This window comes from Tachysurus fulvidraco, chromosome 11 (genome assembly GCF_022655615.1).
Source record: "Tachysurus fulvidraco isolate hzauxx_2018 chromosome 11, HZAU_PFXX_2.0, whole genome shotgun sequence".
NCBI lineage: Eukaryota > Metazoa > Chordata > Actinopteri > Siluriformes > Bagridae > Tachysurus > Tachysurus fulvidraco.
In genome coordinates, this window is record NC_062528.1 from 18,839,924 (window position 1) to 18,862,293 (window position 22,370).

General features: G+C 38.4%; 1 protein-coding gene across 2 annotated transcripts in view; it reads right to left on the bottom strand.

The window, feature by feature from the left end:
- Positions 1-2,410: 2,410 nt before the first annotated feature.
- Positions 2,411-22,370, bottom strand: part of frem2b (FRAS1 related extracellular matrix 2b) — a 153,295-nt gene continuing 133,335 nt past the window's right edge. Inside the window, exons 12-24 of one of the 2 annotated variants that reach the window (XM_047820668.1) lie at positions 22,198-22,328; positions 21,258-21,413; positions 19,450-19,753; positions 18,722-18,853; positions 17,359-17,690; positions 14,932-15,124; positions 13,839-13,943; positions 12,497-12,624; positions 12,185-12,319; positions 11,446-11,572; positions 8,801-8,988; positions 6,429-6,575; positions 2,411-5,707 (exon numbers count right to left, since the gene is read on the bottom strand). In XM_047820668.1, the coding sequence (XP_047676624.1) occupies positions 5,213-5,707; positions 6,429-6,575; positions 8,801-8,988; positions 11,446-11,572; positions 12,185-12,319; positions 12,497-12,624; positions 13,839-13,943; positions 14,932-15,124; positions 17,359-17,690; positions 18,722-18,853; positions 19,450-19,753; positions 21,258-21,413; positions 22,198-22,328 (2,573 nt within the window). In that variant the 3' untranslated portion in view covers positions 2,411-5,212. Of the gene's footprint in view, positions 5,708-6,428; positions 6,576-8,800; positions 8,989-11,445; positions 11,573-12,184; positions 12,320-12,496; positions 12,625-13,838; positions 13,944-13,974; positions 14,587-14,931; positions 15,125-17,358; positions 17,691-18,721; positions 18,854-19,449; positions 19,754-21,257; positions 21,414-22,197; positions 22,329-22,370 lie in introns of those variants that run through there. The other variant, XM_047820669.1, reaches the window with a different exon arrangement.

A 22,370-nucleotide genomic window follows, 5' to 3' on the forward strand; every position in this document is an offset into this window, starting at 1 on the left:
ACAACACTACACTGTACTGTATTGTACTATACTGTACTATACTGAATAATACTATACAACACTACGCTGTACTGTATTGTACTATACTGTACTATACTGAATAATACTATACAACACTACACTGTACTGTATTGTACTATACTATACTATACTACACTATACTGTATTATACTATACAACACTGCACTGTACTGTATTGTACTATACTATACTACATTATACTATACAACACTACACTGCACTGTATTGTACTATACTATACTATACTATACAACACTATACTGTACTATACTATACTGTATTATCCTATACAACACTACACTGTATTGTACTATACTATACTATACTATACTATACTATACAACACTATACTGTACTATACTATACTACACTGTGCTGTATTATACTATACAACACTACACTGTACTGTATTGTACTATACTATACTATACTATACAACACTACACTACACTGTATTGTACTATACTATACTATACTATATTATACTATACAACACTAGACTGTACTGTATTGTACTATACTGTACTATACTATACTATACAGTATTGTACTATACTATACTGTATTATACTATACAACATTACACTGTACTGTATTGTACTATACTATACTATACTGTACTATAATATACACTACACTGTACTGTATTGTACTATACTCTACTACACTATACTGTACCACACTATACTATACTGTACTGTACTGTGCTACACTACACTAAACTGTACTTTTTTTCTGGCGAGAAATATGATGCTATCTTCACCTCTGCATTACGGTGGTCAAAACTAAATAAATCTAAACTAAATTTCATCTTATTACAGTCCAGAAGTGAGATAAAACATTGTCTATAGTAGTAAAGTACATTATAGTCTAGTATGGAAATAGGAGTCTCCAATCTGGAGCATGATTAGATGGAAATAAATACACTAATGTGTTTGACTTGAACTCATAGTTTGAATCTGGTCAGAGATCAGAGAATATGAACATTTTTGCCAAAAAAAACATAGGCTAATGCCTTACCACTGTTTTTGGGTGAAAAATTTATAATCATGGACCTTCACCAAATTCAGTCTGCATGCTAAGGTAGTCAAGATTAACACAGTAAGGCACTTATCCTACCACACTCCAAATCTGAGATATGGAATCATATTAGTGTATAGTAAACTATAGACTAGCAGGGAAATCTTAGCCTTTACCACTTTTATAAATAAAAAACACTATAATGCAGCATAGTACCACACAATAGTAGAGCTTCATGTGACTAAACTAAGTGCACATCTATTTAATTGTTGTCATCATTAACACACTGGCAAATTTGTAAAGCTCTGAAAGTTTCAAATTTTTCAGTCTTATCTGGTTAACACACGGAGTGAAAACTGCACATTCTCAGGAGTTCACTTTGCATTAGGAAGTTTAGGAAGTCAAACTCCTGAGCTGAGACTCTCATTTCCAGAACTGCATAGTATACTACATAACACCATATCTTTCCACTACACTGTACCATTATACTGCGCTATTATATCCACCCAAGCTGCTGCCTGCCTTTGTACACATCACACATTATATTTCATTCCTTTGTAAGTAAATAATAAATATAAAAGGAAACAGTGAAGCAAGCCGGTAGATGGGAGTGCGATGCTAGATCAATAAAGCTATTAAATCTGAGCTGTATACATCCAGTGCTTTTATACAGCTTTCATCAATTTTACAGTAAGTTCAGTTTAAAGAAGGAGTGTTTTCCTAGTTCAATATCAGTAGCAAAAAGAGATCGATAGAACAAATGTGTGTTAACATCAAAACCATAAATTATTAGTGGAGTGTTATACATTCCGATGTTTGAAAAATGCTTCGGAAAACTGACAAACGAAACAAACGTGTAGCCAATTAGCAGAAAGGGGCGTGTCTTGTCAATATGCGTCGGAAAGAGTGTTCAGTGCGCATGTGTGACATTAGCAGAAAGCGATTGATACATTGACATGGCGGATACCTGCCGTTACCTCTACCTCGGGTTCTAGGTGCTGAACGTCGACTTCCGCGTGAAACGGAGCTAAACTTTTCAGGGTACAACACACAGTACTACAAAAACACATTTGCATTACCATAGTATTACTCATCGAGTTCATTTACTGATAAAAATATCCCCTTGGCCAGCTGCCCCAGCAGGTTCCGCCATAATAGTTGCCTAAGTTGCGTATGTATGTGTGGGGCGGAGCTATCAAAACAGGGGTGACACCTATTTGGGTTAGGGGCATGTTTGTTTTGGTGATTTCAAATGTCAACATTGGCTTTCAAACATCGTGCACCCCACCTTTAAGTAAACGGATCATAGGAGACGGGATACATTAGCAACCTTTACTATCAGTTTATCTAAAGAAAAGAAAAACACCGCCAAAATATAATGTTTATTTAACTGCCATTGCTTACATATTTGACAAGTGGCAAAGTTACTGAAAGGAGCACACTTAAATTTTTTTTATTTTTTTTTTAATAGAACAAATACAGTGTTCGTAAATCATGAATACGTACAGATCATCGTCATCTATTAACACTGACCATACCCAAAAACATTTCTATGCAATTTCTTATTTACATAGACAAATTTTTCTTATTCACTTCTTTGTGAACTGCATCCAGGAAGGTCATGAAAACCAGATTCATAAAGACGGTAAACAAAGAAAACAAAGAAAATAAGCAAAATCCTGCACGCTATTGTCAAACATACTGTGAATTAATTTGCATAGCATTAAAAAAAAAGTGATACGCTGTCAAGATCAGACTAATAAATATGACGAATAAGTGTACAGGATGAGAATGAGGCTGTTAAGTGAGAAAAGATTTACTGCACTGACTATGTAACAATAAATAAACAGTCATAGAAATGCACATTTTCATATGTAATACATTTAAGGTGAACCAAAAAGCAGATGTGATTAAATGGAATCCAAAACACCAATAAACTGAGATTTAGCCTGTGTCCCAAATGCTAGAATTAATATATTATAGAATTCACTGAACGAACATTCAGCCAAACTCATCATCTGCATCCCAAACACCAGAACATAATGAATCAATCTAACTTGGTCTTCTTTTCTCCTTGGTGGTAAAGAAAACACTTATATTACCTATAATGCCCTGTTTTAGATGTTGTAGTAATTAACTGTTAATACATAAATGATACCAGGAATCGGTTTGGTTTGATGCTCGAACTGTTTAACTGTAAACTATGTTTACATTGTTTAGGATGAGTTGTTATTGGAAAAGATTTAACTTCACGGTGGTCAAGTTAACCCCACATCCTGTTGAGCCGCATCACACCGGGTTGTTGTTGATTATTTTCCTACAACGGCTAACACAGTGTACACTACCAAAAACAAAAACCCAACTCCAGTGTAAGCATTTAGTGTATAGAAAGTACCTCAATGACCTGTGTGTGTGTGTGTGTGTGTGTGTGTGTGTGTGTGTGTGTGTGTGTGTGTGTGTGTGTGTGTGTGTGTGTGCAAAATCCTCAAAATAAACAAATCACTGATGTTAAAAATGTGTCCAAATAGTAGGACACACTTCACTATTCAGCAGTTAATACAGCTGACTGAATTTTCGATTATGATCGAAAATACACTGCTAAAATACTGCAAGCGTTAAAGATGATTGGCTAACGCAACATACAAACATTCAAATAATTCAATTAAAAAAATAATTGTGGGGATGTGGTAACTCAGTGGTTAAGGTGTTGGACTACTGATCAGAAGTTTATGAGTTCAAATCCCAGGGCCACCAAGCTGTCACTCCTGGGCCCCTGAGCAAGGCCCTTAACCCTCAATTGCTCAGCTGTATAAATGAGATAAATGTAAGTCGCTCTGGATAAGAGTGTCTGCCAAATGCCGTAAATGTAAATTTAGTTTGTTTTTCCAGCTTTTTAACATGAACAGGCTTGCCAATTTAGCCTTTACTTACTGTAGTCTTGCGAACCGCTAATTACCCAAGAACATGCTAGATTCACTTGATTGGATAATAATAATAATGTCATTAAATACAGTAACGGTGTTATATGTCACATATATGTGTCATGTTAATCATGATCATTATAATGTTGTAATGACTCCTTCGTAAGGTATAAATTGGGTAAATTATCTGATTCCGTCAAGTTCTAAACATTTAGGATGTACCATGTACTATTTACATTATTAATGCATTTAGCAGACATCCTAATCCAGAGTGACTTACAACTGAGCAACCGAGGGTGAAGGGCCTTGTTCAGGGGGCCCAGCAGTTGCAACTTGGTGGACCTGGGGTTCATGACCTTCCAATCAGTAGCCCAACGCCTTAACCACTGAGCTACCACATCCCATTTCAGCAGACTAATGAAAAACATCTGTCTTGCGGATTCACACACTGTAATCTAATCATACCATGTTCAATACCAGCAAATGATTGCAGTCAGTCAGGGACCAAGACGTAGAAAAGACACTACTACGGTACCTAAAACTCATTCACACTTCTTTCAAATTCTGAAATTTACAATATTATACAGAGAATGTACGCTTGATAAACCAAGCCTCAAACAACCCATAGTGAAGAGGTGATTTTGAAAAAGTTTGTACTGTACTGCATTTATAAAGGAAAAGGTTTTAAATGTTGTATACAAACTAAAAAATAATATTGTAAAAAAAAAAAATCCTGTAATGCTGTAATAAAAAGTGATAATATAATGTGATAGAACAATAACGATTCTTTACAAACGAATGAATAAACCAACCAATGAATGAAGAAAAAAAAAAAACACTCTTAATTCAGCTCAACTCCTTAGCCTGATGGCCAGGAGAGTGTCTAGCACCTTTGAATGCAAAAATAATATTTATAATAATTAATAATAAAAAAAAAAGACAATGGTCCAAGCAGTATTACACATAAGCGCCTCGTTTGCTAAAACCTGGCTTCAAGTCTTCCTTAAAAATTGTTAAACAGAGGAAACAAAAAGTGCTTCCAGAGTCTTGGGAGAAGCAAACACCTGAAGAGAGCCAATATCTGAGCTCCAAGATGATCCTAACAGACTCGAGACAGCGTCACTTGAACTAAGCTGACCTCATCTATGAGTTTGTGCAAGACAGTCAAACTCTCTTCAGTCACTTCAAGTATTAATACTTAAATAAGAAGCACTTGCAAAACAGTTCTAATGAGCGTCTGCAAAATACGGTCACACCTCTGAGCTGTCGTTATTGTCAAAGCTGTGCGTCATCATGGGCTCTGTGCTGCTGGAGACCTTCGGAGGCTCGTTGATTTTCTCCTTCTCGTTCCTGGAACGCACCACTAAAAACACAAGCACGAGCAAAACAACAGTCAAGATGAGACCGACTAAAATCCCTACGATCATTATCATGTCGTTGTCCTCGATGTCTTGTGGCTTGGACCCTGTGGTAACAACTACGCTCTGGATGTTGACTTTGGGTCGTAGCTGGTGCTGGGTGCTGCGCTCCAGAGCCACGTGCAGGATGTTGGTTCCTCGCTCGTTCTCCTCCCCGATCTCCTCAGCCAAAGCCGGAACGCTGCTGACAGACCTTCTGGAACGTGAGGAGTGGTGCTGCGTGACGTGATGGTACTCCACACTCCTTTTTCCGATGCCTCGGTTTGCGTTGTTTCTGGAGCGGACAGTGTATATGGTGTGGATGTACCACTCCCTGCCTGCAGCTACCTACAAAAAGAAGCACAGAACAACACTGACAGTTAATAATTGTTTAAAATAAAAACATTTACTGAGTTTTTTTTCTTTCAATTGCTAACATGCAGTGTTACATTGTGTCATAGTTGCAGTGTCACAACTGAAGTCACGTTGTCAAAACTCTTCAAAGTCAGCGAAACTGACGAAACCGGGAATGATTTTCCACTGCTTTCTCACAAAAAAAAAAAAAAAAAAAAAGACGTTCTTATTCTATCATGAACTACTGATTGATGTGACAAAATCATTCAAAGAAATCAAAAGCCTACACCAACCTAAAAACACTAACAGCAGCGAGTTCAGTTCAGTGTGTTACGAGTGGCAGTGTTATGCTTTCCGATTGAGAATTGTTGCCAGTGTTTTGGTCGAACGAGCTTATTCTGAGACTTGTATGAATTGATTTATAGGATTGAGCAAGTTTTGAATAAGATGAAATGTTTGTCCAGGATTTATGTAGGAAGAGTTGTGAAAACATGGCTTCAGTATTAACAATGCAATTAAAAAGAAAACTGTAATAAGCTAAAGATATTAGAGCTAACTAGTTAATTAAACTGTATTACTGCTAATACTTTGATGTTTAATTCACTAGCTAATAGAGCTAGCTAGTGTCTCCCCATAGAGACAGTTGAGACACGCTAGGAAGAACTCATTGTAAAATGTCTTTTGTAATGTGTTTACTGTTGGACCGATGACTTACCTGAAACAGTGGTGCAGAGTCCAACCTAAAGCCGTCTGAACCGGGCTGCCTCACTAGTGTCAAAGCTTCCGGGTCATCAACTGCCAGGAAAGCGTTAAAGCTAACACTCCCAAATGCTCTAGCCTGAGTCTCTGGCTGAGCTTTGTCCTGTAAAAAAAAAAAAAAATCTTTGTTTTGCTATAAACTAAAAAAATATAGAAATAAAATAAAAAATCCTAATCATTTCTTGACTTTACAAGTGTACAAGCATCGGTAGAATAGACTACAGTGGATTTGAGTACAGTAGATCAGAATAAATAGAAAAACTAGATGAGTACACTATACAGTAATAGAGTATGGTAGATTAGAGTAGTGTAGATTAGAGTACAGTAGGTTAGTGTGGAGTGGAGTAGAGTGGAGAGAAATTGATTCAACTAGAGTAGATTAGATTATAGTGGAGTAGAGTAGATTAGAGTACAGTAGATTAGAATATAGTGGAGTAGAATAGATTTGAGTACTGTAGATTAGATTATAGTGGAGTAGAGTACAGTAGATTAAAGTACTGTAGCTTAGATTATAGTGGAGTAGAGTAGATTTGAGTACTGTAGATTAGAATATAGTGGAGTAGAGTACAGTAGATTTGAGTACTGTAGATTAGATTATAGTGGGGTAGAGTACAGTAGATTTGAGTACTGTAGATTAGATTATAGTGGAGTAGAGTACAGCAGAGTACAGCAGATTAGATTACAACAGATTAGAGTACAGTAGATTAGTGTGAAGTAGATTAGAGTGGAGTAAAGCAGATGAGAGTAGAGTAGTTTTGAGTGGAGTAGAGTAGATTATAGTGGAGTAGAGTACAGTAGATTGAAGTACTGTAGATTAGATTATAGTGGGGTAGAGTACAGTAGATTTGAGTACTGTAGATTAGATTATAGTGGGGTAGAGTAGATTTGAGTACTGTAGATTAGAATATAGTGGAGTAGAGTACAGTAGATTTGAGTACTGTAGATTAGATTATAGTGGGGTAGAGTAGATTTGAGTACTGTAGATTAGAATATAGTGGAGTAGAGTACAGTAGATTTGAGTACTGTAGATTAGATTATAGTGGGGTAGAGTACAGTAGATTTGAGTACTGTAGATTAGATTATAGTGGAGTAGAGTACAGTAGATTTGAGTACTGTAGATTAGATTATAGTGGAGTAGAGTACAGCAGAGTACAGCAGATTAGATTACAACAGATTAGAGTACAGTAGATTAGTGTGAAGTAGATTAGAGTGGAGTAAAGCAGATGAGAGTAGAGTAGTTTTGAGTGGAGTAGAGTAGATTATAGTGGGGTAGAGTACAGTAGATTTGAGTACTGTAGATTAGATTATAGTGGAGTAGAGTACAGTAGATTTGAGTACTGTAGATTAGATTATAGTGGAGTAGAGTACAGCAGAGTACAGCAGATTAGATTACAACAGATTAGAGTACAGTAGATTAGTGTGAAGTAGATAAGAGTGGAGTAAAGCAGATGAGAGTAGAGTAGTTTTGAGTGGAGTAGAGTAGATTACAGTGGAGTAGAGTACAGTAGATTGAAGTACTGTAGATTAGATTATAGTGGAGTAGAGTACAATAGATTGGAGTACTGTAGATTAGATAATAGTGGAGTAAAGTCGATTAAAGTAGATTAAACTACAGTAGATTAGAGTACTGTAGATTAGATAGATTATAGTGGAGTAAAGTAGATGAGAGTAGAGTAGATTAGAGTGGAGTAGACTGGAATGAAGTCGATTAAAGTAGATTAAACTACAGTAGATCAGAGTACAGTAGAGCACAGTAGTATTGAGTATATTAGATTAGAGTACAGTAGATTAGAGTGGAGTGGGCATAGTGAATTACAGTATAGTAGAGTAGATTCGAGTAGATTACAGTAGATTTAGAGTATGGCAGAGAAGAGTACAGCAGATTAGAGTACATTAGATTAGGATTGACTACAGTAGATTAGAGTAAAGCCGATTAGAGTACAGCAGATTAGAGTAGAGTACTTATATTAATTTCCAAGGGTTATGAACACGCTTATATTGTCAACTCTTACCAGTAATGTTAAACAAACACATAACACATAATAACACATACTACACCATATCGTATCTACGGTTATACATTAACATACTGTTTTACTCAGTTTATTATCAGGGTTAGAGTATATGTAGTGTTCAATAGACAAGTCTCTGTGTACACAAGTTACCGAACACATCAGAGGAAGTGCAGTGCTATGAATTGCGTTTGTTAGCACTACTGTCAGAGAAAACTAAAGAAAATACTCAACACATTCTGACCGATCTGTTTAAATCGGTATACTGCAGTGATTTTACTGATGCTGTTATCAGTTATAGATCAAATCTGCTTACAATGATCTTGAACCTGTAGAGAAGTGATGCAGCATCTGCTAAACAGCCATACTCGTAGTTGTCAGGGTTGTACTTTGGCACATAGCCATCTGCCCCCGTACACAGGAACACCTTCTCGATGTTGCAGATAAAGGAGTCTCCGAGGTTCTGCACAGGATCCACCATAACACGGCCGTAGACTATGTCACCTGATGATGTCAGACAAACGATATATTTTTAATAGTTACTCAAGCTCGTTTACGGCTCGATTCCTTCTTTTTGTTAAATGTTAAATTGCATCTAATCCAATTTTGAGAACATTTTCCATTCCGTGTGAAAATGAAGTCCGCCTCAATATCATCCTGGCACACGATCTGTATGTGTTCTAGTGACGCAGCAATCTGTTTCTGATTCCATACAGATACCAATCTAATTAAAGCGTACAGCTGATACTGCACTAATCCCACACAGACATCCTTACTGTGACTGAGTCGACTTCATGCAAGCTCGTGTAGCAGCCAGGTTGTGATTCATTCTGGGTTTTTGTGTTGTTTTTTTTTAAATGACTTTTTTTTTTTTATTATTATTCAATTATGAACAGAAAATATAATAGCATTGCTTTAGAAGTGGGGGAGGAAAGGCATGGGTGGGTAATAAAGGATTAACAGTTCCCAGATCCACCAGGGTGCAAGAGCTGGGCCCCTGAGCAAGGCCCTTAACCCTTAATTTACTCAATTGTATAAAGTGTAAGTCACTCTGGATAAGAGCATCTGTTAAATGCCAGAAATGTCAATATTTGATGTGCCACAAAAATGCTAGAATGGAGAAAGACTTAAAGAAGATTTTGCTTACAAATGTGAATTTCACATTTCTGTATGTCACCCATTATTGCCATCTATTAAAGAACCACCCATGGAATATAGCAGGAAATTGCACAATTTTAATATACAGACATTAACTTTTATAATTAGAATTAACTATGTTACTCTTCATGTACTTTCCGATTTTCCCATTAGGGGGCGCCACAGCAAATCATCCGATTCCATTCTCTACTCTCACACCTCATGTCCTCTTTTTAACACATCCATATATCTCCTCTTGACCTCTTACTTGGCAGCTCCATCTCTTTAACATAATCTACTAGCAAACATAAACCTGAGAATAAAGGCACATCAACTATTAACAATATGGAAAGAAAATGCAGCACTTTCTTCCAAAAACTCATAATGGTTGGGGATTTCCAAAACATATATACAGTATGTAGTCCCTAATAGAGCCTGTACTACATTTATAACAAATTTTGTCATTGGATAATTTCATCATTTAGGTTCTGTGTCATATAAACTCTGAGCAAATTTAAAGTGCATCATTTGATGGGCCAGATTTCTTAATGTAATAAAAAAATTGTGCCAAATAGTTTCCCAATCAAGTTCTCATTCTATTCATATATATATAAATAAATAAAACCAATACAAATGTGTTCTGTTGTCTGTTTTTTATGTAATTTGACCCTTAATTATACAATGTGTTCTTAGTCTACGAAAATAATCTGCAGATGTGTTACAGATGTGCCTAAAAAATATCACCACAAGTAGAGACGAAATCTAGGGCATGTTTCTCTCTCGTTGCTTCATACCGTCCTGTGTTTTTTTACTGATAACTAAAGGGCATTTCACACTGAGCATAACCCCGGGTTATCATCCCTTATCGTCCTATACCCTGCTTCTAACCCTGGGCTAGAGGAACATTTCCAACTTGTCATTTCGAAGTGGGGTAAACACTGATTTGTACCCCAAAGCCAAACCTGTACATGTACATGAGGTGTTGCTGCCTGATGCTTAGCAGACACACAATCAGAAACTGAACAGCACATGCCTCATTTCACCTGATTTGTACAGTCACAGGAACTCTGGGTGTTGTTTAAACAGTATTTCCAGCATGGGGGGGGAGGGGGGATGTCAGGCGCTGACGGAAAACACGTCAATCAGCGTGAAGAGGAGACGGTTTTATTTTTACAGCTTTGTTCAGGAAAAGTCTGTTCAGGACAAACTGGATGTCGGTTTATTTAACAAAGAGAAGTCGGACAGGTCGATCGACAGGACAAAAACATTACAAAGTTGTGAAAAACAGCATTATCTGTTTGGGTGAAAAAACGCAGAACTGTCCTTTGTGTTAAATTTTTTTTTTGAGATCAGAAAGTGTTGAGACTTCAGCCCCATCACCACACAACCAGCCCCCAGACCACCCACACCCCCAAACCCATTCCCAATACCACCCACACGTCACCCCCTGCATGCTCCTTAGTTGGATTTAACTAATCATGCTTGTTGATGCGTAAATATGTAAATATGAATATGGATTAACCTCTTTAAAAAAAAAAGAAAGGTTAATCCAGAGTTTAGGAATGTACAATGTGAAGCATCAGATTATGAAGACTCAGGATTAATTGTTAACCCCAGGTGAAGTATGAGCAGTGTGACATCTCTAACACCACAAATACAGGATTCTGTTTGTTCACAGTTCACCATTACACATTTGTGTTCCAGTATGAAGAAAAATGAAGGCATCTAAATGCATTTTATGATTAAAATAAAAAATCTGAAAACTGTTTTAGCCCTGGATTTAGACATGACGAGATTAGTGTGATACGTTGTGCACTTTTATACCCTCAGAGAACGCAGTGTCGCTCTCCTGCCCAAATCCCATGGAGCCGTCAGACAACCACAGAGTCTTCTTTGAGAGTAACAGCATCTGTGTGTTCAAGCTGAACTCTGCAGCTACAGGGTCACTCACCTACACACACACACACACACACACACACACACACACACACACACACACACACACACACACACACACACAGAAATGTGCAATAAATCTGACACCATACATTTTATTCAGATTAAAATTTCATACATATTAAAATTATTTATAAACTTTGTGTATTCAGACACTTCCTGTGTCTGTAAAAAAAAAAAAACTTTAGGTAAGCAACATGAGACATTGAAATTTAATATCAACTAATTACATTTTTTTAAATAAAATAATCGATCTTAAATTATCACCCGAACAAACCGATCGTGTAAATTTTCTGTATCGAATGCATGATTGATGGCCGTTATTTGTTGTACCTTAGTATGCAAGTAGCATGGGTAATAGCGTGTGATCGTCCAATCAGATTTCAGACGACACCTAAACTAAGCACCTAGACACCTATCTGTTCTGTCACCATTAGGCATCGCTGTATAAAGCCTCCATCGCTGCACGATCAGCTAGAATTTCTAAGCAGAAATCGTTTCCTCTAGACTAGAGCTGAACTACATACTGTATGGAGCGGAGTGATGTGTGTCAGTAACCGTGTTCGTTCTGATTATGTCGCTGTAGTGAGAAGTGAGTTGAAAAGACCTGCTGGAAGCGGATGTCGAGGTCAAATGCGACAGGCTCTCGGGGATTGCACACCGGAGGCAGTGTGTACTCCAGGCTCGGAGAGGCAGTACATGGCAACAGCTTCACCGTGTAGGTACCGGAATAATCTCTCACCTGTGCAAGAACAGTTTCATTTAAAAAAAATAAATAAATGCAAATCCAAATCGCTGTGTATTTCATAAATACCCAAAGCTGAGTAAATAAATTGCAAATAAATGTTGGGCTCATTTTTAATATTACTTAAAGGTCAGTGGTACTGCTCTAAGCCTGAGGGAGATGAAAAATACTGACTGCAAAGTCGGAGACGAATGTCCATTGCTGCATGGGCTGGTTGTAGGTGGGCTCGCTCCTCACCAGGCTGAGGTTAAAGGTCAGCCCGGGGTGATCCATGCACATAATCATTGAGGTCAGAGGCGATGCTGCAGAGACACAATACGAGGATACGGCAGCTTCAGTAAGTTTAAATTTACAATTCAGTCTGGAACCGTCTCTTTCTTTTCTCTAAATGTAAACGAATGCCAATGAACCATTGAGTTCTGATTCTTCTCCTCCCTACAACTACAGTACACTTGCAATTCAGATCGTGTTTGCGTGTTTATACGAGTCTCTCGGTAGAACGAGGCGGGTAAATATCTCGCTGTAAACGCAAACGTAAAATCAAGCACAACTCAAAACAGCTTGTGAATGTACTGTATTGTGTCTTGGATATCAGCCTAGGAAATTCCTACAGTACACATGGTGATGATGCGATATTAGCATATTTTATACGATATTATCTTTTCCTGAACTTTAATATGTTGTATCAGGGCTCTCAAGTTTTGAAGACAGGCAAGAGTGACATTTCCATTCCATTTTTAGGGTCATGATTGAGGACAATGGCCCGTCCAGAGACAAGCTGTTTCGTGTTGAGGTTTTGTTCAAACCATCGAAAATACCCTCTCTAATGAATGTTTTTTTTTCATTGGTTGTTGCGTTAATTCTTACCCATATACTATAGTGCTATTTTCTGATTGGCTATTGTGCAGCCTCTTTTTTTTTGATTGGCTGATAAGTGTCAGGCTCGACTAAGAACTCCAGGGGAGACGAGCTTGTTTCCTGCCCGGTTCCATAGATACAGCGATGCGGACAGATACATTTTGGGCGCTGCGGCTTATTAAATATATGATAAATAGTACGTTTTTCTGCGTGAGAAATACAATGTGTGGCGGGAGAACGTGACAAAAGACCGAAATGAGTGACTGTCACTCTCAATGCATCACACTTGTCAGCCCTTTTGTCTGCAGCATGCAGCAGTTTAAAGCAAACAAAGTCTGAATGCAAAAAAGAAAGAAAACTTTTTAAGAGAGACGTTTTTAAAGATTCCAGCCTATTTCTGGTGCAGGAGCTTCACAGAGGTTCGACAGACGGTATTCCTCAACAGAAACGGTCTGTAGAAGCTAACTACCCAATGACTCGACAGATGACAAGCTCACAGTCGAACATCTAACAGACATATATATATACACGTATATGCCATATTCGGTTCAATCAAATCAGCCACAGTGACCTCCACATCCTGCCAGGAATAAATAATCAAACAGTCTTAATTTAATCAATGATCAATGTAATCTGATCTCCCAGATGTTACACTCACCGGCGTGCGACGTCACGAACAGACCCCTGAAGCGAGCTTCTGTGCGGAAGTTAACCACCAAGCGACCGTGTTCGTTAATTCGCATGCTGGTGGGATAGAGCGAGCCTGAAAAACACAAAATATACCAAGAAAACAGGTTTCTAAATGATGTGTGTATGACACCATGTGGTTATTTATATTTATAAAATACACTGAAAATAGATTTGGTGTAATTAACATATTTAATTATAACGGTGGGTGCGGAAAAGTGCTGAAGAGGCAGGTGTACAGGCGTGTTGGAGTGGGTGGAGAAAAGTGTCAGGAAGAATCAAAGGAAAGGTGTAGAAGACAGTAGTGAGAGCAGCTCTACTGTATGGATTAGAGACTGTAGCAGTGAGGAAAAGACATGAGGCAGAGATTGAGGTAGCAGTGATGAGAATGATGAGGTTCTCTTTAGGAGTGACGAGGATGGACAGGATTAGGAAGGAGCACATCAGAGGGACAGCTCAGGTTGTCTGTTTTGGGCACAAGGTCAGAGAGACTAGATTGAGATGGTTTGGACATGTACAGAGGAAGGAGATGGTTATATTTGTAGAAGGATGTCAGAGATGGAACTGCCAGGTAAGAGGTCAAGAGGAAGGCCCAAGAGGAGATATATGGATGTGTTAAATGAGGACATGAAGTTCATTGGTGTGAGAGTAGAGGATGCTGAGGATAGAGTTAGGTGGAAACTGTGGTGATTCGCTGTGGCGCCCCCTAACGTGAAAATCTGAAAGTACACAAAGAGTAACGTATTTAATTCTAATTATAAAAATGAATGTCTCTATTTAAAATTGTGCAATTTCCTGTTATATGTCATGGGTGGTTCTTTAATAGATGGTAATAATAGGCGACATACAAAAATGTGAAATTCACATTTGTAAGTAAAATCTTCTGCAAGTCTTTCTCCATTCTAGCATTTTTGTGGCACATTAAAGATTACATTTAACCCTTTCGGACACCCGTTAGCTCTGCTTGCATTCCTCTTTCTCACAACGTCACCTCATTCATATTAGTTACTGATTAAGCCATAAGTTTTGTTGTTTTTATATTTTCCAAAGTTGTTTCTCTAGACCTTGAAGCTCGGCCTCAGGCGGGCTGCCGATTCCGTCTCTCCACAGGATGGCCGTATCGTAGACGAAGGTAAGCCTGAGCTCGGACTGCAGGTCAAAGTGCTGCCAGCCTCCAGCACCCACCGGAGAGTGGAACACGTAGGACACGTAGAGCGGCACACGCAGTGTCACATACGACTGCACAAGGTTCAGCACCTGCAACATGTAGAGATTAGAAATTGCTGCGTTTTTGCTCTCTGACGCATCGTTCTGTCTATGTGGAAATGTGTACAGAAAATTCTACACCACTAGATGGCCTGTTAGTCCAAATATTCAGCAAAACATAAATTTACTTTCGGTATTTAATAATAAAAAAATAATAAAATAAAATAAAATTGAATTAAATAAAGTGACTTTTCAAACTTCAATTTAAAGATAAACGTAGAAAATTGTGGCTAGATTAATAATAATCATGAACCAAGCTTATGTTTTTTTCTGAATGAGATATAATGATATTTTAAATGACATGAGATATCTCTACATTAGAACTGTCCAATATGAATACATTTATCTACAGAGGTAATTTTGTTATATAATGTGACATGACCTTATTATTAGCAGTTTATTAAACGTCCACTGCTGAACGCTTGGTGGATAAAAACCTGATTTATTCAGACTCCACTCTTCATTAATCTGCGATTGTACTTCCAATACACATACTTGGAGCTCGGAGTCTACCAATCACAAAACGACCTCAAGACTACATTTGCATATTGCCTTCTGAAATCTCAGTACAGCAAACGACCGTCTTGCGGAAATGATTAGAGAATGATGTATGGAGCAGCGCCACATCCATTCATTAGCACAGGACCGGTTCTGTGGCACTTCTTATGCAGACAGAGGCACGCTAGCAGAAATAGCGGTGCCATGAGGTCTATGCTAACACAACGTGGCCTTTGCACTCAGCCATCCCTTTATGACACTCGTCTCCATTAATTAACTGCAGAGAGAAGAATTAGGAGCCGTTTCCATGGTGAGCGCGAAGGACCGGCCAGTGGAGGCATGTGTGTATCCAGTGTGGAGAGCGGTTTAAGGGGCCACCATGCAGCTTTAAAACAAAGGAGTGTAGAAAAGAACAAAAAAAAAACATCCGCAAAGTTCATTGAGGGTGAATTCCCGTTTTAGCCACGGAAACGCAAACAGAGGGGCTCATGGGACGACAGGGAAGTCTCCGCCAGGAAAATCAAGGAGTTTGCTATTTTCATAACATTTTCTTTCTTATTAGGTGGCATTAAGATGATCAGGAATCAACTACTACAGTACCTCAGTTTCCTCTGGGTTGTCCTGTTCTCTCCTAAAAACATGACTACACTAAAAGACACAGTAGGTCTGAACGAAAGTGTGAATTCATCCAGGGATGGACCCAAGTGGTTCCAATATCCAGATAAAGAACTTACTGAAGATGTACGAATGATTTCACATTGTTACTCTACAGTACATCACGACATACATTCACTTGTTAATCTTTTTCTACCCATCCTGAGGTATCTTGAGATGTTCCAGCTCCAGTTGTGTTCCGCTTCATGAAGATTTTGGAAATTTAAAGAGAAGATGGCAACTCCGTGTGGTCTTTGAGGACAACAACCTTCTCATCGATACACACTTGTCGGATTGTGTATGACCGTAGAAAGGACATTATTCATAATAACACTCACTGGTGTTTATAACAGTTTATAATCACACCCTCCAGTGTCACCCAGATGAGGACGAGGTTCCCCGTTTGACTCCGGTTCCTCTCAAGGTTTCTTCCTCTTCCATCTAAGGGAAGCCTCACCACAGGCTTGATCATTGGGGATAAATACAAACACACTTAAACATAACATAATTCTAATATTAATCTTGAACTTTCTGTACTATAGTTCTTACCTTCTCTATAACTGCTTTGACACGACGTTCATTGTTAAAAGCGCCATACAATACAAATAAAACGGTATTGAAATGAATCATTCACGGACAAGTGTCGCATCGTTACAACAGGCCTTCTGTAAAAGATGACTCTGTTAGACTCTCTAATAACGTTGCAGGATTTATGGGTTAAGCTTGATCTCAGTTATTAGCTTTATAGACAAAACTAATCACATCTATTACAGAGTCATTCCTATGACTAGTCACAGCCATTTAAAAACTTCAATCTTTTGAGTACGTTTGTATAACCTTGTAAAAGGAACACGACAGAGCTGAGCACCTCTGTTCTAATTTCAGGGCCAGAATACAACTAGTTATAGTTATAGTGCATATCGTTTTACTAACATCCTGTATCGTTTAAATTATATTTAGGATATAGGCAAATATGACATAACTATCTTTATATGCAAGTCTAACTACAACAAGAGCAAAAGGCAACAGGAAGGGGGAGGGAATAAAAAAAATAAAATAAATAAACATCTCACCTGCCCGTCTGTCCCAATCGACCCTCCGCAGTCACTAAGCAGCTCGGACATGTCGTAATAACTGATGAACTCCCAGAGACAGGCCTCCAGGTGAAGGTTGCGGTAGAAGCGTAGCGTGTTCTCTCCTCTTAAAGTAGTGCTGTACTGATAAGGCGCCGTGCTGCCGATGGCGTCGGGGCTACGGATGTCCGAGGTGATGAAACCGTGACGCGTACGGACTTCGCTGTAGTCCAACAGGTTGGAGCAGCGATGATTTCCCACCCGGGTTCCATCAGGACTGAGCGTCAGCTCGAAGTTGGAGAGAGGACGAGTGGAGACCACGGGGAGCATCCCTATAACACAGAGAAATGCACATTTATACTCAACAAAGCCATTTATAAGTATGTTATACGAACGCTTTACGATTTTGCAAATGAAGCAAAGTCAAACTGATTGATTAAATTCATCTGCTGCTTTATATCCTATTTTACTAATGAACAAAAGTCTACAAGCTCTTTGCTGTAGGTCTATAGCTGTTGTATGTAAACTAGCTACAACAGCTAAAGAAATAATAATAATAATAATAATAATAATAATAACAACAACAACAACAACAATAATAATAATAATAATACATTTTCTGATATATAACCACTACATTGCAAAAAAAACAAACAAAAAATGTATCTAAAATATTGTGAATATAGTCCAAATGTTTCAACATTTCCTATCAAGAGTACAAGCAAAAATAAAAATTAATTAAATTACATTATTTCTTAAAAATTTTAAAGCTAAAAATGTCCTCTTCTCTTTTGCTCAATTTTATCCACTATATAAAATATATATATATATATATATATAGTAAGTTATTATTGGAAAAGTCAATAATTAATATCCTTATATTGTGTTTACTTTAATCTTATTAGAAAATTGCTGATACATTTGACTAGATTCAAGCTATCCTTTGCTAAAATGTCTTATTTTTAATGTATCAGCAGTCGTTTCCTCATCTTTCTCTCAATCAATAAGACGAAAAAAATGTAAATTTAGCTTTTCATATATTACACGCATTAACTTTTACCTCTGATCGTGCCAACGTTGGAGACTCCTTCTAAAATGCTACATAAATACATAAAACCTTACAGAAAGCTTTAGCATTTTAATAACATTTTTTAATAATTTAATCAGATTATTTGGGGCATTCAACATACACATCTGTGTAAGCTGTTACTATGGAAACAACAAAAATTTGAACGAGCACTCCTAATATGAACCTGCGGTTTATCTTACAAGTAGAATGACTTGAATCTTATGGAATATGTATCACCACCTTCTGACCAAACAGAAGCCGTTATATATAACGCACAAGGCTGATTTTCCTTACCGTCTATGTGCGGCATGGTGACGGTGAGTTTGATGAGGTTGGGATGATGTCGGTCGTCTGGCCCGGTGTAGCGGAGTTTAGCTGAGAAAGGCTCAGCTCCTACAGCGCCTATGACACGAGGTTGGCACAGACCTGCACACAACAATCAGCTTCCACTCAATCATCTAAAAGCAAACCCAGCCACGGCAACAATTCAGTTCAGCTTCACTGTCGAGATCAAATTGGTTTAGCGAGATGTTAGAAAGCTCAAACACTGGATTGTTTTCGAGAGCTACGATTGATGGTCACAGTGCTGTAACGAGCAGTGAGATTCCCCACACGAGGCTCTTCTTGGGCTGGATTCCCGGACACAGATTAGACCTAATCATAGACTGAAAAGGATTTTCAGAAGAATCACTACTGAATAAAGCCATGTGCAGAAAAAAACAAGGTTTCAAAGATTAAGGTTAGCAATGGATTAGCCTTGTTTAACGGTATTCAAGGACAAAGGAACTTGGGAAGCGTTATTTAAAAAGTATTCGTTTTTAAAAACACTACTTCCTTCCTGTTGTTTTGATTAATTTATTAATTTATAGTGTTTTTTAAATTCGTCTAGCTCCTGGGATAACACAAACAAAATGACATACACCCACACTAGCCTAGCTAGAGTCTTATTTATATTAGGATTGATTTTTTTAATCCTGACCAGTCTTGTGTGCAGTATGTAAGGGTATTATTTTTGCACACACCCTCCTCCACACTGACGGAGACGATGGAGCTGCTAAACTCCAGCCCCTCCTCTCCGTTAGAGTTCACCGCCCTGGCTGCGCACTGAACACGTGATCCTGCCTGGAAATACACAGAGTCCAGCGTGATGCGTTTCGACGAGGTGAAAAAGGTCTCAAAGTCCACTTCCCTCATAGGGGTGGTTACACCATCGGGCCCTGCGGGGGCGCTAACAAGCCAGCGGTAACGGGTCAGCGTGTTGTTGATGTGTTCGCTTGCACAGATGAAGCCGGTGCGCTCGAAGTTGGGGTACTTGGGATTGCAAGCCTGAAAGAAAAAAAAAAAACAGACAAAATATTCTGAGAAACCGGAGCCAAGTTTCAGAGGATGAAAGTTTCAGAGGATGAAAGATAATTAAAGGGAGATACTTTAAGAGCTAAGAAGCCTTCTGCCAAAACATATGGTCTGGCACTCTGTGAAAAGTTCATAAAACTGTTACTGCTGCTTTATTGTCTGTAAGCAGCATAATGAGCTGTATATAAAAATAACAACCCTCACCGGACGATGCAAAGAACATAGTTCATTAAAGTTATTTCCGGATTGGATCGAATCGGAAAATATGTCAAATCCGAAATGGATTGGATCCGATCCAGTGTTTCGGGTCAACGGGAATCTAAATGTTCACATCAGTAAAATCAATGGAACTCCAGTAGCATTAGTAAAATAAAAAAAAATAAAAAAAAGGAAAAGAAAGAAAGAAAGATGAACAAAAAGGAATGAAGGAATCTATAACGCGCATTTAGCATCAAAACGCTCTTTAGTAATCAAACTGAAGAATAAACAGGTTATAACTAATCAGAAAACTGACATGATAGGAATTTTAATGAATGATATGGATATGAAAGCTATGCACGATAAAAGGCTAGAAGATCAGAGCGTGAATCCTTTAGCATTAACATTATTTGTTTATTTATTTATTTATTTTTACTAATTTACAGAGGTATGGAGATTATTGTGAGGCACCGTGATACAGATGACATGGTAGTGATGGTGACTGATGCTGAGAATGTAGTGAAATACATATTGAGTGATGTATGATATGTGAGCAAATGTCAGAAAGATACACTGTGAGAGGTGAGGGGTTAGTGAATACGGTACTCATGGCAACGCTGATGACCATGATAAAGCCTGATAAAGAATGACATTCGGTGATGCCCCAGATGAGGTAGCGATAACATGGCGACGTCAATGACAGTGATGGCAGGAATGATATCAAGCGATGAAGATGAAAAGGTAGTCAGCGTAAATATAGACTTATATGCAGTAGATGTCAGGTGAAATAAAATATACATGAGGGATGAGGCTACACATGGCGACAAGAATGATAGTGACGCAGATAATGGCAAGAATGATATGAAGCAATCCATCGATGAGGATATAGTGAGATTCAGTAAGACTGATCCCACATTCTGTACAGATACAGAATTCAATACACAGCATGACACAGCTGACAGCATATACTGTAGAATTTTATACACAGCGTGACACAGCTGACAGCATATACTGTAGAATTTAATACACGGCATGACACAGCTGACAGCATATACTGTAGAATTTTATACACGGCATGACACAGCTGACAGCATATACTGTAGAATTTTATACACAGCATGACACAGCTGACAGCATATACTGTAGAATTTAATACACGGCATGACACAGCTGACAGCATATACTGTAGAATTTTATACACAGCATGACACAGCTGACAGCATATAGAATTTAATACACAGCGTGACACAGGTGACAAAGTATATAAATCAATACCCACTGTGACACAGAGGACTGGGTAGCCAGCGGGCGGTCGACTCACTGGGGCACCGATCGGGTTATCGTAATGCAGCAATGACATGACTACTGGCACAGAGGGGAACGTCACATCTGCCATACTGTTTCCCTCCTCGATGTAGATGATAGCTTTGGTCATCTGTATACATACAAAAGACAAATGCTTAGCAAATCGTTTCTGACAAACACGTTGATTTATTTTTATTGAACAGCAGCTCCAGCTACACAGTTACTATAGCATCAACTTACACAGGACCTTGTTTTTCCAGAGATGAGCCTTGATATAAAATCATACCAACGTATCGTCGCCGTCGGGCGGAATCCTCGTATCTCCAAAACCGTTATTTTTCAGGAAATAAAAAAAAACGCTGTATCTTATCTGCAATGCACAGGGTTTAGTCCGCATTGCAGTGGATTGTCTTGCGCTAAATTCCTGTCCTCAGTCGAGCACCAGGACTAGCGGGGGTCAAGATATTTTTTCTTTGAGCCCAGTGTTTTGAAGACATTTACCTCAGAAGATGTGTTGATTCGTTGCGACTCTTCTTGAGGAGAAATATGCCACGAAGCTCTCCCGCGGAGTGAAGAAGAGGTGGACAGTTGAAGTGTCCAATGGAGTTAAGAGATTTGCGCTCAAGCTATTTTCAAGACTTTAGATTGGTTAATAACTTGTAAAAATAACAGACCCACGTGGGGACTGACCGATAGCATCGATATGTGAAAAAAATATGAAATTGACAAAATTTGGACCTACAATGTTTCCGCCCGACAGCGCCGATATAAAGGTCGTTCAAGAATACATTAAGTATTCTTGTTTCTTATCGAAGTGTTATACTGTGTTGAGAATATGATGTGCTTTCAAGCTTTAAATAACAATTCTTAATCTAAATTAAATGTGCAAATTGTGCAAACTGTTCAGCGAGCACCTGAATCTCAGCCACCATGTTCTCATCGGGTTTCAGGTGGACCATGAACGCTTCCCTCATTTCACGCACGCCGTCGTACAGGATCTCGACTTCCACTGTGTGTTGAGTTTCTCCTTCCTTGAATTCAATATCTGGGGAAGATGTGAAGTGCAAATTGGAAATCAGTCATGCAA